The following is an 18,139-nucleotide window of genomic DNA, read 5'->3' on the forward strand; positions in this document are numbered from 1 at the left end:
AGCTGGTGCTGAGGCTGGACTGGGCCTGGAAGCTGTGGTTTGGGCTGGAATTGGGGTCGGGACTGGAGCTGGAATTGGAGCTGGGGTCTGGAGCCGGGGGGTGAGGCTGGAACTGGCCTGGGAGCCACGGCTGGAGCAGGCACTGGAGATGGAGCTGGGCTGGACCCAGGGCCTGAAACTGGAGCTGGGGTTAGAGCCTGGAACTGGACCTGGGGTTAGAGCCTGGAGCTGGGGCTGGGGTTAGAGTCTGGAGCTGGAACTGGAGCTGGGGTTAGAGCCTGGAGCTGTGGCTGGAGCTGGGTTACAGCCTGGAGGTGGAACAGGAGCTGGAGCTGGGGTCAGAGCCCAGAGCTGGGGCTGCGCCCGGAGCAGGAGCTGGAGCGGGGCCCGGCGCTGGGGTCGCGGCCGGAGCCGTGCCCGCAGCCTCCGTGCCCGCTGGGTGCCGGGGGGCGGTGCCGGGCCTGCCGGAGCACGGGCGGCCCCCCCAGCAGCGATCCTTGGACCCGGGGCCGCGCCGAGCTGAGCCATGGCGGCGCCGGGGCAGAACGTGGCCGTGGTGGTTCACCGAGCCGGGGACCTGCGCCTGGTAAGCCCGGGGCGAGCCCGGGCACCGGCGGGGTCCGGACGGCAGCCCCGGCTCCTCCCGGCTCCGGAGAGCCCGCACCGACCCCCATGGCAGGGGGTGGCCTGGGGGGCGCGGGGACCCAGATTCGGGGGTGTCCCATGGCTGGGCCCTGCCATCCCCTCTCTGGGGAAGCCCGTGGCCGCTTCGGGATCTTCACGGCGTTACGGGGAATGACCCGGACAGGGGGAAAGAAAAAAAAAAAGAAAAAAAATGCACCTGCCCTCATGTGCCTGGGAGGTGCAGCCTTTTTGCAAGAGAAGTAAATTTATAGATACGCTCATTCAAGCATGCTGGAAGCATGCTCATTCCTTCTGCTGGAAGGATGCAAGTGTCAGAAGCGTGATTTATTTTTAGCTGGTTCCGGCAACTTTGCGTGTCCTATCGTGTATATTTTCTGGTTTTCCGATCTTGGAGCGATTTCAGCTGCAGACTGCGCTTTGGGGACACAGGAGGGGATAATCTTGAGATCTTGGCTAACTCTGGGTGGAGAATCTTTTATCCCTGAAACCCAGAATCTCCAAAAAACCTCTCCACCCCCCCAATTAGCCACTCTCCCAGCTGAAGGCACTCCCAGGGAGCAGGTGGAGGGTGGCTCTTGCTTCTTTGGGCTGTCAGAGCCCAGGGGAGCAGCAGCACACAGGGTTCAGGGGGAGCAGGTGCTGGAGGACCCTCCCAGACAAGGAGGGAGCCTTGATTTTGTACTTTTTCAGTACTTTAATCTCATTCTTCCCCTCTGGCTGCTAACGCTCGGCTCTTTCTGGGTGCTGAATCACTATGGTGCTGCTGCAGTGTTTTCCAGTTTGGTGAGTGCCAAAGGGGGGAAGGAAGATTTCCACGGGCAGACATTGGCAGGCAGCTTTCTGTACACAGAGTCCTGGCAGGAGGGCTCCCGGGAGCACACAGACTTTGGACACACGCCTTGTTTAGGGGATGATTACCAGGGAAGTGGTTGATTCTTGCCAGTCCCGCCCAGCTGAAGCCACACGTGCCAAAGCCTGAGTGGTGGCTCCTGGTGGCTCCCAGGCTGCTCCCAGGCACCTTTGATACAATTGTGCTTTCCCTACAGTCACATGTAGCCTGACTAACAAAAGAAATCAAAGTGGGTTGAGGGCTGAGGTGGTTCCTCTAGCTCAAGAACACGTTTCCAAACCCCTGTGATTTAACAAAGGTGTCTCAGACTTGTGAAGGTGGACACTGGCTCCATCACATCTGTGTGGCTGGTCTCTAAACTGGCTTACACCCAGATGTGTGAGTTTTCCTTGGATATTTGTGCTGCTGGAGACCTTAGAGCTGGTCACCAGTGCCCTCCTGCCTCACTGGCAGCACCTTGTGTGATCCTCTAAGGCTTCTTGAAACTTCCCTGAAGTTTCTTCCCACCCTGTGGATGGTGCTCACTGTATTGACCCACTGGTGGTAGGAGTAGTCTCAGCAGTGAACTCTGAACTTGTTATCTGTTATTGATACCCTGGGCTGGGTGACACCATCTTCCTGTAATTCCCACACCTTTCTTGATTTTTGGACATGTTTCCCATGGGCAGAGTTGCTGTGATCCCTGTCCTGTGTTTGTTTGCCCTTAAGTAGTTGCACAGACTCCTCTTTGCTGCCCATTGAGGATTTATTTGTTTTATACTTGTACCGTGGCTTCTCTTTCCATGTCTCCTTCCACAGAAAGTATTTGCTGTGTTTACTTTACCAGTCACCATTTTCTGAACTTCTCAGTGAACAACAGACAACGAGCAGAATTTGTGTCTTTGGCGCTCTCCACTTTGGTCACTCCTATTTTCTCCAAAGCAGGTTGGAGAATTCACTTCCCACCAAGGTGTCTAGGTTTTCTGGGCACAGTTGTTATTGCCAATAAAAGTGGTTTTGGGTTTGGTTTTTTTGTTGTTGTTTTTTTTGACACACACATTTTCAGCTAGAAGTTGGGTTTATCTCTCACTGTGGGCTCTCTGCTCGGTCTGAGGTGGTCTATACCTCTGGTGTGTCCCCAGATCCTGTGCTTATTGCATTTCTGTAAAAGAGGTTACATCTGGATTGACCTCTTTTAGAAATAATGCTCTGGGCTGTGTCCTCAGTGTAACAAAACAAATCCCCCACAGAGAAAAATTGCAGATACAGGTCTGAACTTGGAAAATTTCAGTCAGTTTAGTCATATGAGAGCATGTTTTCAGAGTTGGTCTTTCCATGATGTTTAGAATGCTGAAGTACAAAACAGGAGTTGAGGAATATGCTGGGATTTAAACAGTTAAAATGCAGAGCAGTGCTCCTCACAGTTTGAGCAATAAATGAATTTTTAAGGGTTTACTGTTGGCACTGATCTGGGGGGCTTTTCTTAGAGACATAATCCTCAGGGTGGGTATTGTATTGTCCTGATGTTGTAAAATAATTTGGAGAGTGGATTTACAAGCTGGCAGTGTGCTTACTCCTACAGCTACCTGTGTTATCCACTGAGTGTGGAAAATGAGGGGAGCTTAGGAGCAGGCTCCATGTGGCACAGCCATGTCTTACAGAGCAGCCAGAACCAAAAACCTTGCCTGCTTCTGCTTATGGATTTACCTGAGCTAACCAGAGCTAAGTTTCCACAGGTATTCCCAGGGATATGAACAAGCAGCTAAATGCTTTTTTTTTTTTTCCTTTTGTCCATAGGAAAACCGTCCAATCCCAGAACCAGGTCCTAATGGTAGGTCTATAGATGACTGATTCTGGCTGCTTCCTTTTCTCTCTTTATTTTCTCATTCTCTTTTGTTGCTCCTTGATAATATAAAATATTTCTGAGGAAGTATAAAATGATGCAAAAAACAATTGTGTGGCTGAAACAGATAATGCTGCTTTTCCAGCTGAAAAGAAGAGCTGGAGCAGTCACAGCTAAACCCCTTTATCTGGCTTTTTTTGTTTCCTGTTCCTTCAGTTCGTGTGTGTCACAGTAAATGGCTCTTGGGACGTTCCAGATGATCTTATGCAGGACTAAACATTAATAGAATGGGCATATGGGCTGATAGAAATTCAATTCACTAACTCTCTGGGGCTGAAATCATACCTTTGGGAGAAGGGAAAATTAAATGGACTTGCTATTTTATTCCTGCTCCAGCAATAATAACGTCCCTCTTAAATTGCATTACTTTGTTGACCATATTTTTACTGACATCAGCTTTTGTCTTGCCCTATTTTGAGCCTTCTTGCTGTGTGAATCATTGCATAGTTTTGTGTTTGAGCGGGTGGCTCATGATCGTGCCGCTCTCCCAACGTGTGCACGCACAGTTCTGGTGTGTTGGTGGAATGCCAGTGAATTTGGATGTGCCGATACCGGCTCGGCCTTTGCTCTGGGGCCCACGTGCTGCTCTCCCAGTGCCTAAGGTTGGTTTTTCTACAAGGAACCTTCCCTCCTTTCCTGGCAGAGGTCCTCCTGCGCATGCATTCCGTTGGCATCTGCGGCTCCGACGTTCACTACTGGCAGCACGGTCGGATCGGGGATTTTGTTGTCAAGAGTCCCATGGTGCTGGGACACGAAGCTTCCGGGACTGTCGTAAAAGTGGGCTCTGGGGTGACTCATCTGAAACCAGGTATCTGGAACCAAACCCATTTGTTTGTTTTCCTCCTAATCAGTTCCGAGAATGTGTCGATAGCAGGCTGTGTTTTTTTCTGTCTTGTAAATTCATCTGAAGTTCTGAACTCACGCGGTGACCTCCTTCAAGAAGTGTCACTGTGCTGCAGTTAGTCACCCATCTTGGCCACTGGAATGTGATATTCCTTAGGTAGCTTTATCCTGGGATGTGTTGAGCTGGCCTGGCTGTATTTTAATGCAGAGCAGAGTGTATATTGGTACAAGGTGGCTTTTAAGGAGGCTTGATAAAGCTTCAGAAACCATCTATAGCTCTTGCCAGCAACCTGCTGTGAGTGTTTCTTCTCTGTGTGTGCTCTTGAAGGAGCAAACGGCCTCCTGCAGTGCAGAGGTCACTGGAGCCACTGCTGCAGGCCCTGTACTGGGACCTCCACAGCTTGCTGTGCTTATGAATATCCTGGAAAATAGACTGAGCAGGGAATTTTGTAAAGTTTGGTGATGACAGCAACTTAGGCAAGGTGGAGAGGATGTGGAGGAGAGCCAGCAAAAGTTACAGAGAGACCAGAGAGGTGTTAGGGAGATGCAAGTGGGATTCAATGCAGGCAAACACAAAGTGATATCCACGACAGAACAAACAAAACCAGCTTCATATCTAAAATGCTGTGCTGATCATCACTGCTGAGGGGTGAGACCTTTGGTTCTGACACTGCATAGCAGCATTGGCTCCACAGCAGTGAAAATCACTGTTGGGAAAGGGACACTCAAAGGATGTCAGTGCACATCTGAAACTCTGCATGCAGTTCTGGTCTCCTCCTTTCCAAAAGGATGTAAAACAAGTGAGAAGGGTTCAGAGGAGGACAAGGAGATAATGACATGTGGAGCAGCATCTCTGACAAATGTCCAAGTCAGGAACTCGAGCTGAGAGCTAGAGAGACAACTCAAGGATGTGAGGGCTGGCAGAAGAGATTGCTCCAGCACCAGAGCAAGGCACAGTGAGGTGCAGCATCCACCTGAGATGCAGCAGACCATGTAGTTTGTGTGGTGGAAGGAGAAGTTGTTGAGTGTTACTAAATACAAACAAACCACCTGTGACTTGGGAGGCCTCACAGCTGTGTATGAAGTGAGAGTATTCAGTGTGTGCCTATCCTGCCTCTGTGCTGTCAGACACCTGTTGTTGGCCAGCTCAGAGGGGATGCAGTGGCCTAGATGGCTCCTTACTTCCATCCTGATTATCCCTGAGTCTGCCTGAAAGCCTGTTGGTGAAGAGCTTTGCTCAGAGGTTTGGCTCAGATTCCTCTGCCAAATAAATGTGAGGCTTTGTGTCCCTTGTGTACTTGCAAGTTGTACTTTGCTCACACTGTTTTCTCTGGTCCATCCTGCTTTGTGGCTGCACTTAAATAATAGCTCTTTGTCCTGCAGCATGTGTCCTTCCAGCACCCTGGGCTACTCTGTTGTAGCACCAAGCTGTCTCTCTTCCCAGATAAATCCTGCCAGGCTCCTGGGTGTTCTGCACCTTAAGCTTCCTTCCCTGTGAGGCTGGTGAGGCCTTGGCACAGGGTGCCCAGAGCAGCTGTGGCTGCCCCATCCCTGGAAGTGTTCAAGGCCGGGTTGGACAGGGCTTGGACCAACCTGGCTTAGTGGAAGGTGTCCCTGCCCATGGCAGGGAGTGGAACAAGCTGAGCTTTAAGGTCCCTTCCAACAGAAATTCTATGTTCCAAGGAACAGCCCTTTCCTGCTGGCAGCATGGTGGCTAGCCAAGCTCATCTGCTCCATCCTCAGTATTTTCTCTTCCACAGATTCAGAAAAATATCTGATCACAGTGTGATTGCCTGGGGGCTGCCCCTTCATCTGCTGAGGCTGGCTGCAAGGCAGCTGGAGGAAGGTGTGTGTGGGGCTGAGCTTCCATCTGTGCCTGTGCAACACCATCTCTTTCCAAGTACCTGGGAAGATCTCAGTGATGGGGCTGCTGTGAAGGGAGCATTGGGAACCAGCCTGGTTCCCAGCAAGACCTTCCTCACGCCCCTCCTGCCTGTGTGCTGCCAGTGTTTCTGTGCTTTTTGGTGCTACTCCTGCTTGTGTGCCACCCTGTCCCTGACCCACTCCATGTGCTTTCATCCTGGCAGGTGACCGTGTGGCCATCGAGCCGGGTGTCCCAAGGGAGATGGATGAATTCTGCAAATCTGGGCGCTACAACCTGTCCCCCACCATCTTCTTCTGCGCGACGCCGCCCGACGACGGCAACCTGTGCCGCTACTACAAGCACAGTGCAAGCTACTGCTACAAGTCAGTCCCTGCTCCCTCCACGGGGAAATACACACTCCCTGGGGGGAGATTAGCTGCAGCAATCACCTCTTGGCCCTTTGGAACACTCTTTATGTGGTCCCAACAGGTTCTATTGCTTTCTGATCCATAAATAACATGCCTAAGCTTGGATGGCAGCCACTTTGCAAAGGGTTTGTCAGGCAGACAGTTTATCCCCTCAGGTGCCAGACATAAACATTTCTTGCATGTCTCCTGGGATGTCACCACTGGTTTACCCTTTAATTCTTTTCCTTTTCCCATTTGCTCCCTGCTCTTGGTTTCCCTCCTGTCTTTTTCCATATCCTTGCCTTCCTAGGCCGGTGCCTGAAGGTGTTTGTCTGGTTCTTTTAGCTGAGTTTTGCTGCTGCTTTTCAGGAAACAGCAGGATGACTGCTGACATCTCACTCTGTCATTTGAAACAAAGTCACCCCACTTTGAGCAGAGCAGGAACAGAAAGCAGTAGCCCTGCTGAGCTGTTTTTTCATGTGTTTCTGAGTGCCTCTATGAAGCTACCAGCATTATAACATATCAGTTTTCATGTCCAGTTCAGCAAACTTGAATATGTTATTAATTGTGGCAGCACTGGCACATTTGCTTAGAAGCAAATCTGTGTTTAAACCCTCTGGCAAATCATAGAATCCAAAAGGGTTCGGTTGGGAAGGGACCTTAAAGCTCTTCCCACTCCAACCCCTACCATGGGCAGGGACACCTTCCACTGTCCCAGGCTGCTGTATGCCCCATTCAGCCTGACCTTGAGCAATTCCAGGGATGGGGCAGCCAAAACTTCTCTGGGCAACCTGTGCCAGGGCCTCAAATACTCCGAAGACCTGAAAAATCTGGTACAACGTTATACCCACTTAAGTGCCTTTAACAAGGAGTTAAAATAGCCCAAGTAGTGTCCCCCTGAAGCTGCTCTACCTGTGGAGCTTGTTCTCGTTCAGTGTGTCTGGAGCTGGTACTTCCATGAGCAGGAACATCCTTGGGATTGATCTTTGGTGTCTGCACAGAAGGTGTTCAGGGTCCTGTCAGTTGGAAGGAGGCCCTTGACTGCTCTTCTCCTGGGAGTCCTCAGGCAGGAGGCTTTCAAAGCAGATACCAAGCAGCTGCTGTCAGGATGAGGTGCTGGTCTGGTTGGGATTAGCATCTCACTGTCCAGACCCACTGCCATTGATTTCCTGTGTATCAAAATAACATTTTCTGATGGCATCACAAGTTTTTGGTGATGGTTTGTAGCTGGCTTCTTCCAGGCTTTTGCTTTTCTCCTCCAATTTGATCAAATATTACTTTGGCTATTTTTTTTTTGTTTTATTTTATTTTTAAGCTTTGGGATGCAGAGCCTGGACCTGGTGCTCCCAGTTTCAGATCAGCAGTGCTGTGGCTGGCTCATGTAGAGCAGGTTGCCTGGCACGCAGTCACTCTGCCAGCACAGATGATGGCTGAGCTCAGTGAGCTTTCACACATTTGGGCAGTGTCCTGCTGTGGACAGACTCTGTGGTGGGTGCTCCGAGTAACTTGATGGAGGGGGAATCATGCTCTCCCCATTGACAGGGCAGTGCCCAAACCCAGCAGCAGCAGACATGGTGCCAGACTCTGTGACAATGGAACTCTTGGAGTCAGACCTTTAAAGCTCTTGAAAAGAAGGGATATGAAGATACCTTATAGCTGTCTTCCCACAGCCATCATTTCCATTTCTTTGGCTTCACATTGGCCTGGCTGAGATCTGACCTTGAGCTTCCCAGTGCTGTCACTGTCCCTGCTGACCCTCCTGGCAGGCACAGCTTCCAGAGCAGTGTGAGAACCCACACTGGTGGCTTGCTGGTGGGCAGTGTTTTGGGGCTGAGAATGATTTCTTTCAGCAGCTCAGAAGGGTTTCACTTCCTCTGCTTTTTTTCTGTCACTTATGTTGGCTGTGTTACAGGACTGTTTTTGTCCAAAACATGTTTGATACCCACTGCACGTGGGAGGATGCATACTGGGACCAGTCCACTTGTTAAAATGCTCCGTGTGTTAGTTCAAAACAGGATCAGGGAAGGTGATCCTGGTTGTTACCAGGAAAGGACACCTGGATCTGGCTGCCTTTCCTGGTGGCCTCACCTTTGGCAGCAGGATGTTTTCTAAAAGCTGATTCAGCCCTGGTGAGGGTTCTGGGAGCTCACTGGTGGGTGAGCCATAGGGCAGCTTCGGGGTGGTACATGTGCAACTGGGGGGTTTATTCTAATGGAATGAGTGGCAAAGGAATCCTTGTTGCCTCACCAGGTACTGGAGAGTTGATGTGGGGAAGTTTGTGGGTCCCTGGGTGTGGTGCTTGGACAAACCTCACTGAAAAATGCATCAGGTGCATCAGAGGAGGGAAAGAAGCAATGGAATCTCTTGAAGTGTATTCCAGCATATTTCCCTGACCACAGGTGGCAGTGTGTTTTACCACTGTGCTTTACACCCATGTTTGATTTTTGAGTGTCATGGCTTTCCCCATCACCCTCATGAACTACATTGTGACTGTTCCTTGTGTCCCATTCTTGCAGGCTTCCAGATAATGTCACCTTTGAGGAAGGAGCCCTTATCGAGCCCCTCTCGGTGGGAATCCACGCCTGCAAAAGAGCAGGAGTCACTCTGGGAAGCAAAGTCTTCGTGTCTGGCTCTGGTACAGTGCTCACAGCCAGTCCTTGGGTTCCCTGCCTGCTGGGAGGGATGGGCAGGCTCAGGCTCTGCTTCTGGGCTCTGCTGGAGGGGATGAGGGGGACCTTGGGGCTGTTCCTTTGGCCAGGGACACGCTGAGCTCTGGGCATGTTCAGAGGTGGGGCTGGTGCTGCCTGGCAGTGGTACACGTTCTCTTTCTCCCCTTGTACCCAGGACCAATCGGCCTCGTTAATGTGATTGTTGCTAAGATGATGGGTGCAGCAGTCGTGGTGGTTACAGGTAAGTCCTTTCAGCCCTTTCAGAGTGTGCCTGTTTCCCACCATACAGAATCACAAAATCATTAAGGTTGGAAAAAGCCACTTAGACCATCGAGTCCAGCCATTAACCCAGCACTGCCAAGCCCAACCATGTTCATCTAAGTGCCTCATCCACATGTTTTTTGAACAGTTCCAGGGATGGTGATTCCACCACTTCCCTGTACAGCCTGTTCCAGTACCTGACCACCCTTCCAGGGAAGTTTCATCTTTGCAGGTTATTTTTACCTCTGGTAGTGCTAGATGATGGCCCAGACAGTGTTTGCCCACTGTTTTGTGTGTGCAGCCACACTCTGCTTCTCCACTTGTCTTTCTCTGCCCTTCTGTCTGCTCCTGCTGGGGGTTTCATTATTCACTGGTTATCCACAGTGGCTGAAATGGCCTTTTCAAGGTCTCTACATTTCAGAAGTGGGTGTTCCTTGCATAATTGTATCCTGGACGTTTCTAGTTGAGCTGCTGCTTGCAGGAATGTCTTTGTCCAGCTGTGTCAGGAAAACCTCTGAGGAAGGAGATCCCATCTTTCTAGATACCTTTTCCAGGTTAGCATCTCTTAATGATGAAGCTTTTTCTAGGGTCCACTCACAAACTGTCATTTATGGAGATTCCCCCTTTATGGAAGAACTGAGTCTTCACCACCTTTGCAGCTGTCCTTCAGGTTGTTGAGACAGCCATTCCATCCCCCCTTTTTTTGCCATGCTAACCTAGCCCAGATCCTTCTAGCTCTCCTGTAAGGTTCAGGCCCTCTCTCTGTAGCTTGCCCAGAAGGATGGAGAACTGGAGTAACCTGAGGATGTTCTCTGGCTGAAATTTCCACCTGGGGGGTGAGCAGGGTCTGGAAATGGTGCTTCCAGCTCCTACTATGGGTCTTGAGTCTTTCTGAGTGGTGAAGGCCAGGAGGAGCAGTTAGAGGTGCCTCTGGACATTGAGCACAGACTGCTGCAGTTTTTATGTCAAAGCCCTAAAGGCTCTTGACCTTCCAGAAGGCTGTTACTCACCTCCCATACTTTGAGCCAAGTGTATTTTTGACCTTTCCATTACTGTATCTTACTTGACCCACTTTGGGTCAAGAGATAAAATTCAGGTCCCACCCTCTTGCCTTCACAGAAACATCCTTCAGTAGTAGCTCAGGACAAAACACGAGACCTTCTCCTCCCTTAATCCCTTTGCTGTCGAGTCCAAGGCATTTTTAGCTGTGCTGGCCTCACCCTGCAGGTGTGTGTGCTTGATGGATGTGGTCGGTCCACACCTCAGATTTTGTGAAGTGTTGTCATTTGAGGATGATGTTTGCTGTAGCAGGAAAAACAGCTCTGCCTCCTGAATCATGCACGAGGAACCTCGTGCCCAGCTGGGCTGGTGCAGGGGCTGGGGGTGTCCCATTCCCTGGGTGGGGAAGGCTTGGTCAGTGGGGTTGGTGGGGCTGAGGCAGCAGGCCCAGCCTGCCCCTCATTCCTGCTCCAGGAATGGGAGTGTCTTCCCCCTTAGCTCCTGGTGGGGACCTTGGCAAGCTGAGCTGGCTGTCATGTGCCACGGGAGGTGCCTGCTGCTTGCTTTGTAGGATCAGCGAGCTTGGATACATGGAATTACCCTTTCCTATCTTTATGTGCTAGCCTAGGTGCTGATTCTGACTCGTGGATGTCTCTTCCACATGAGAGAGGTTTGGCTGAGGTGCTCAAACCATGAAGGTGCTGTCCCAAGTCAAATATTTGACCGTGACATGAGCTGAGGAATGGGTTTGGTTTGGCTTGTGCTGCTGGAGATTTTGCTGCCTGTCTCAAGGAACTGCTTTTTGTTTTGGCTTTAGGAGCCAACACCTGTGAGGTGCCTGTCTGCCCACAGAGGCCCTCTTGTACTTTGCTACCAGGTTATCTGAATTCATTGCCCTGTGTTTTTATCATGTGTCTCTGAAGAGCTTTGTCTGTGCAGCACTTATGGCTTTAAAAGTTTGTGTTTGTTTTGCCAAGTTTCTCACAGAACTAGAAATATTTAGAAAAGCTTTTTTGTGAGAACTCACCTCCTACAACTTCTGTCTTTGGCTTGCCTGGAGTGTTTGATATATTTAATGGACTCCAGTTGGGTGAGAAGATCAATTTGTTTCATGGGCCCTCATCTACTCTTCCAAAAGGTCTGTGTCTTTCTCCCCTCCACTCCAGAGTAGGTGTGATTGATATTTATGGGCAACCTTCTCCTGTCTTCCTGCCTTGCTGTTGCTCTGAAAAGCTACTTTTCTCCTCAGATGCATGTAAAAAATCAGCTTTTCTCCCAGCAAGTGAAGGGGCAGTTTAGGTGTTCACGTTGGGCTGTCTTGCACTGCACTGTCTGTCACTGAAGGTGCACTTAATAATTCCTACTTAAGGGAAATGATTCTCCTTGTTCTATCTCAGTCTGAAGTTCTGGGTGTTGATGCTTCCAGAAACTCTGGAATTCAAGGTCAGGGGAGGTGAGTAACTGTACAGAGCTCAACTCCTTTGAGAAAGAAGATGAACAAAGAAAATCTGAGAATAATCAAGAGTATTTATTTGCTTGTTAAGTTGGCTCATAAACCATCATGAGAAGCTTAAGGGTAATTTGATAACTTCACTGGAAGCAAACCAAACTTTAATTAGCTCCAGGGGCTGGGAAGTGAAAACAAACTTCTGACTAGAGGCAAGATGCAAGCCATTAATTGTTTAATTGACCAGTTTCCCAAGAGGTGCGTGGGTTTAAAGTGCAAAGGACTTGATCCTTCCCAAGACTCACAAGTGTCTGGAGCTCTGAACAATGCAGTGACCTGCAGATCTGTCTGCTTCACTAAGTGCTTCCTGGTGATTCAGGTGTACTGGGATGTTACTGCAGCCCTGGCCAGGGCTGACAGTGTTGCTGCTGCATTCCATGTGCTGCTTAGAGCCAGGGCTTCCTTCCCAAGCAGGTCAGCAAACCAGAGGCCAGCTGCAGGGAAGATGTGGGATTTTTTTGCTGTCTAGGAGTGATTTTGTGGCCACTTTGAAATGCACTGGCTGCCTTGTTACTCTGGGACACTGCCTGTGGTTTATTTCTGCTAGAAAGAACGTATGAAATATGTAAAATATAGACTAGAAGATCTCTAATATTTCATATAGTTATATATTATACATATATAATATTTATATATATATATATATTTTAATTTAAAGTACATTAGTGACTTAGGAGATGTTAAAAGTGGTAGAATCCAGAATCTGTGTCTGCTGTGAACTGGTATTGTGAGACCAATCTTCACAGGGAGTTTAGTCTTGAGAGGACTGTTAAGCCCCTGTGGTCTCCTTGCCATACACTGAGGTTTGGGAGACACCAACCATGCTGGGCAAAAGTGTTTCATAGCACTTGAAGTGCCTCAAAAAGCTCCTGGCCATGCAGTTGGTGCGTGGGAGGTCTCTGAGTGCAGCTCAGCTGGGGTCAAGCATGACCCCACACACAGCCTGGAGCCCAGTGAAGTCCCAAATGAAATCCCAAAGAGCTTGGAAGGGACAGAGGTGACTCCTGCAGCCACAGGAACGAGCCCATGTTGGGGCTTCCAGGGTGGTGCTGCCCTTTCTTTTCAGCCTTGGCTTTTCCTCTTTGTCTGCATTTTTTTACCCTTTGTTACCCTTTGTTGGAACACCCTCCTCAGCTCTCCTGCGTGCTCAGCCTGGTAGTTGTGCCCACACTTGGCATCCCGAGCCTTCCTGTGGGGGCATGTCCAACATCTGGCCTGCCAGTGAGTGCCTGTCCATCCCCTGCCCTGCCAGTGAGTGCCATCATTTTTGCTGAGGGATGGGCAGGGTAGAGCCTCTGGCTCACTCCCAGGACTGCAGCTGAGTCAGAGCAGCTCATGTTGGAGAGCTGGCCTTATCCTCCTCCTCTTTCCCTTGATATTTTCACCCCACCCCATCTCTGACTTCTCTGAAGACTGTGCCCTGGTGAGAGGGCTGTTTTCCTCTTTGCTGTGTGTCCCTCTACCACAGGCATCGTTTTCTGAGTCTTCAAGCCTCTTGGAGGAGACCACCCCTCAATTTTGGGTCTAGGAAATCTTGGCTGTTCTATCTTTTCCAGTGCCAGCATGCAGACCCCTGTAGACCATTTGCTTTAATGTAGGGAAAAGAGGTGATTCCTTCCTGGGAAATCCCACTCTTCTCACCTGTCCATGTCCTCCAGAGGTGGCCTGGTTACCAGTGGTGCCTGGAGAGGAATAGGTGGCTTTCCTCCAGGGCATGTGGGATGCCCCAGCAGGACAGCTTGGTACAAACCCCCTGTGGATCTTCAGGTGATACTTAGAGCCGTGTCAAGATCCCTCAGAGCAGAGTACAGGAGTACAGCCATGCCCTCACAGATGTTTATCATCACCAGCTTTGTTGCTCCATGTTAATGGGGTGTCTCAGATCCACCTTCTTACCAGGTCCACTCCCTTTTTTCTTTATGGGCTTGCCTGCTCATTCATCTGTGACAGAAACTGTCTGAGAGATTCTCAGCAGCCTCCAGAGCTGCTATGAGGAGGGTAAAGAGCAGGCCAGCTCTGTGGCAGTGCAGACACACTAAGTGTTTACAAGGAATGCATTCTGCAGTTTGCTCAGCTGAAGGCACCTGCTGAGGGTTCCTTGAGGAAGCCCTTAGAGAGCTCATGGTCTGTTCTCACTGGGTACTGTTGGAAGTGAAATGGCCACCTTAATGATCCTCTGAGCCTGTTGTCTCCTGTTGGAAGGATTTCTTGGTGCTGTCCATAGCCATGTCTACTCTCTTGATGCACTCTCAGTGTTCTGGCAGTACCAAAGAGAAAACGCCCATGGCAGGGAATGGAACTTCAAAGTGGAGTGGAGCTTTGAAGTCCCTTCCAACCCAAACTGTTCCAGGATTTTATGATCATTCTCTGCCTGCCAGGAAGGGGTGAATCCTCACCTCTTCTGGTTGTGCACTGTCCTGTGCACACAAGTAGTGAGCAGATGCCAGGTTCTGGTTCTTCCCCCTCTTTCACATAATGCTCCAATTCTTGGCTTGGTTTTCTTTGCACAGACTTATCTGCCTCTCGCCTGCAAACAGCCAAGGAGGTGGGGGCAGATTTCACCATTCAGGTGAAGAACGAGACCCCGCAGGAGGTGGCCTCCAAAGTGGAAAGTGTGCTTGGCTGCATGCCTGAGATAACTGTGGAGTGCACAGGAGTGCAAGCCTGTATCCAGGCTGGAATTTATGTGAGTACCACTTGTTCCAAAGGCAGACCAGTGATGGTGTTGGTCTGTTTTTTTCTGGGATGGTTCAGTGAATGAGCTATTTCACTCCCACAGTGCTTAATTTAGTGAGCTTGGTTTGGGAAGAAAAGCTCTCGCTCCTTAGACAATAAACTGAGACAATTAAAGTGTTAACATCAGCGTGGGGATAATTAATTTGATGTTTGGGTGCTTAGCCACTTACCAAGGAGACTCCAGTAAGATCCCCAAACCCAGGGAGTAGGACAGCAGCATCCATTGAAGTTATGTCCAAATAAGAAAAGGAATCAAGAAAATTAATTACAGAAGGAATGAAAGAAGCAATTAAGAAAGGGATGTTTTGCTGTCATGAATATCCTAACAGGAAGATGGGGGAAGGTTAATGTGGAGTTTCACAGTGAAAGGACAGGAGGGGAATGGGACAAGCTGCAAAAAGAGAAATTCCAGTAGAGCATCAGGCTCTTAGTTTTAAATCTCTCCCACTAAAATCCCGAAGTACTTTTTGTAGTCCTAAGGGCCAGCCATTTTTCAGAATAGGGTTTTCAGAATAGGATTCCTTCTGAGATTTTCACAAGATTGCATTTTTTGCTTTGATTACCACATATTTCACTCTTACAGACTCCTGACAGCATCCTGCCTCCCCCTGCCTTCTCTGCTGTGCCCCAGGCAGTCCATAGCAGCCACAAAGGCTGGCTTTATTTTTGACAGACCCTGCACAGGCTCCTGCAACTGTGCTCTGCAAAATGTAACCTGTTTGTGTGTTTGCTCTCCAGGCCACTCGTTCTGGTGGCACCTTGGTTCTGGTGGGGCTGGGGCCCGAGATGGTGACGGTGCCCATCGTGAACGCGGCCGTGCGGGAAGTGGACATCCGTGGGATATTCCGCTACTGCAACACGTGAGTCTCCTGCTGGGGGGGCTGACGTGTCTCCAAGTTAAAATCCTTCAGACCTCTACTTTCTTCCTAGTGGAGAAAGTCTCTTTTCTTAATCTGTACCTCTCCAGGGAGGATTTATGGGCTGTCATCACCTTTCTTCTTAAAATGAGAAGTGTTGTTAAGTAGGCAGTTTGGGAACTGGATTAGCTGCTGCATCCCTTTGTATCCCTGTTGCTCTAATTTGGCCCATTCATGGTTGAACCTGGTGATCTTGGAGGCCTTTTCCAATCTTAGTGTTTCTATGATTCTAAACAGAGTGGCAGCACAATCCCTATGAGGGACTCTGTGCCACAGAAGAGGCTGGAAGCTGGCTGAGGCTTTTCCTTTTTTCTCCCTGCACTGAGTCCACGAGTTTGAGCTCCACCATGGTCAGTGTACGGGCAAGAGGCCAGGCAAGAGAAAAGCAGAGCATGGCAGTTTTGGTTTTCATTCAGGGCTTCCAAAGTAGTAGTTTCCTGTGATTTTCACTTGCTTCCTGTGATTTCACTTAGCCTCTCAACTCTCTGTGTAGAAGACTGCCTGTCTTCTCAGAGCTCAACAGCCCAGAGCAGTTGGCTTGTCCCATCTCCCTTACCAGACACCAGAAGGTTTTTTTGCAGGCAAAACTTCCCTGGGCTAAGGAGATAACTGCCAAGCTATCCATGCTCTTTCCTGGACTCCAGCCTAGTGGCTGCTCTCATCCCCTGCTCTGTTTCCCTTGCAGGTGGCCTGTGGCCATCGCTCTTCTCGCCTCCAAGCGGATCAATGTCAAGCCCTTGGTTACACACCGTTTTCCCCTGGAGAAGGCTCTGGAGGCCTTTGAGACCACCAAGAGGGGTGAGGGAGTCAAAGTCATGCTGAAGTGTGACCCCACTGATCAGAACCCCTGAGCTGTCCCAGTGCCCAGCCCTCATCCCTGCTGCTTGTAACTAGAAAATTAAATGTAATGAGGGTGAATGGTACTGGGAGACACCATTAGAGCATTAACAGGATACTACAAATGGACAACCAATAGCTTGAATCAAAATGCTGAATTAGAGATGATGGGTTGCTCAGTTGGTGGCTTTTCTTCACAGACCACACGTGCAGGAGAGCCTGGCCAGGTTCCTCCATGCCAGGGAGGAACTGGCATGTGGCACAGCAAGGGTGGAGCTGCTGGCACTCCTCCTTCCTGTCCCACACTGCCCTGGCTGCAGCATTTCCTGCATGGCAATCCCTGGATGCAAGATAGCCCTATGTGAATATCCCTCGTGGGTGCTCAGGGACTGTACAGCCTGTGGAACAAAGCCTGGCCCTCCCCACTCCCTGGGAAGCACTGGCACATTCAGGTCATTCTCTCCACGCCCTTCTCAAAGCTCAGAAATGGGGTTTTTGGGAAACTTGGAGGCCAGCTGGGACCATGTCTGCTGTGTCACCCCCCAACAGCTCCTCATGGGACCACTGCAGGCAGGGAACTGGGACTGCTGAGAGCCCTGTCCTGATGTGCCTCCCATGAAGGGGCTGTTGGGGGGCACAGCTGCTTTTGGCATGGAAAGGAGCACAGATGAGACATGACAGGACATGTGGTGAAGCATCATCTCAAAGGTTTTACCACTGCTTTGAGCGAGCATCACTCAAAGGTTTTACCACTGCAAACAAATCATAATTATAATCATAATTCCTGCTGAGTTTGTGAGCCACAAACAAGGTACTAATGAGGTAAAAAAAATAAAAATCTAATCTTTAGTTACAGTCATGTTAATTTTAGTACTCAGATATCAGTTCCTTCCTTGGTACTGAATTTTCTTCAATAAATTCTGGCTGCTTGAGACCTTCCAGATGTGTTCCTTGAAGTGTGGGGTGTGGGTTGGAGGGGCTTGCAGGGGACTGTGCAGACCTAAGCCTCACCAGGGTGCAGGGTGAGCGCAGTGTTGGCAGGACTGTGAAACCTCAAATGACCCAACCACTCACAAATGAAACCTCATGTTTATTCCAGATGTGGCCAAGTTAATCCTGGCAGAGATGGAAAGCCCCAAGTCCATGCTGAATTTTACAGGGATGAGATATAACCCAGGGGAACTTTCTGTAGCCAGAAGAAGCGGTCAAAATGCATGCTCAGCACATTCCTATGCTGGGAAGCACCCCATTGGCATGGCTGGGATTCACTGGCCATCCTGGCTCCTGTCCTCTGGGGATCCCCACTGGCATGGCTGGAAGACCAGTGGCCATTGCAAGATTATTCTTGCTGGGAATGGAAATTTGCTCTCTGTAGTAAATTTGCTCTCTGTAGCCTAGGGGGCTCTTCAGCATCCTGAGGGCTTTAATTATTCCCACAGCTCAGCTGGCTGGGCTCCTTGTCTGATCTGCTCCTTCAGCAGGTCTTGCTGGGTGTGGTAGGGCTGGTGGACATAAGCAGTGGGGCTGTGCCTGTAATCCCCCACTCCCAACTCCATGTTTGTCATCAGTGCAGGGGAAACTCTCTGCAACTTAGCCCATTTTCCAGTGGGCTGGAGTTAATGCTCTATGCCACAAGTATTGCAAGTCCCCAGGTGACCAAGACCCAATTACAGGAGGCAAGAAAGTATTTTAAGACTTCAGTCAGCTTTATTTGAGCTCAAC

General features: G+C 49.8%; 1 protein-coding gene across 1 annotated transcript; it reads left to right on the plus strand.

The window, feature by feature from the left end:
- The first annotated feature begins 417 nt into the window (after positions 1–417).
- SORD (sorbitol dehydrogenase) lies at positions 418–17,356 on the plus strand. Its single transcript, XM_039723465.1, has 9 exons — positions 418–586; positions 3,272–3,305; positions 4,021–4,185; positions 6,308–6,467; positions 9,008–9,126; positions 9,336–9,401; positions 14,438–14,613; positions 15,402–15,523; positions 16,266–17,356. The coding sequence occupies exons 1-9, from the start codon at positions 527–529 to the stop codon at positions 16,429–16,431; spliced, it is 1,068 nt and encodes a 355-aa protein (XP_039579399.1). The 5' UTR covers positions 418–526; the 3' UTR covers positions 16,432–17,356.
- Positions 17,357–18,139: the final 783 nt, after the last annotated feature.

This window comes from Passer montanus, unplaced genomic scaffold (genome assembly GCF_014805655.1).
Source record: "Passer montanus isolate IOZ18808 unplaced genomic scaffold, ASM1480565v1 scaffold5, whole genome shotgun sequence".
Classification (NCBI taxonomy): domain Eukaryota; kingdom Metazoa; phylum Chordata; class Aves; order Passeriformes; family Passeridae; genus Passer; species Passer montanus.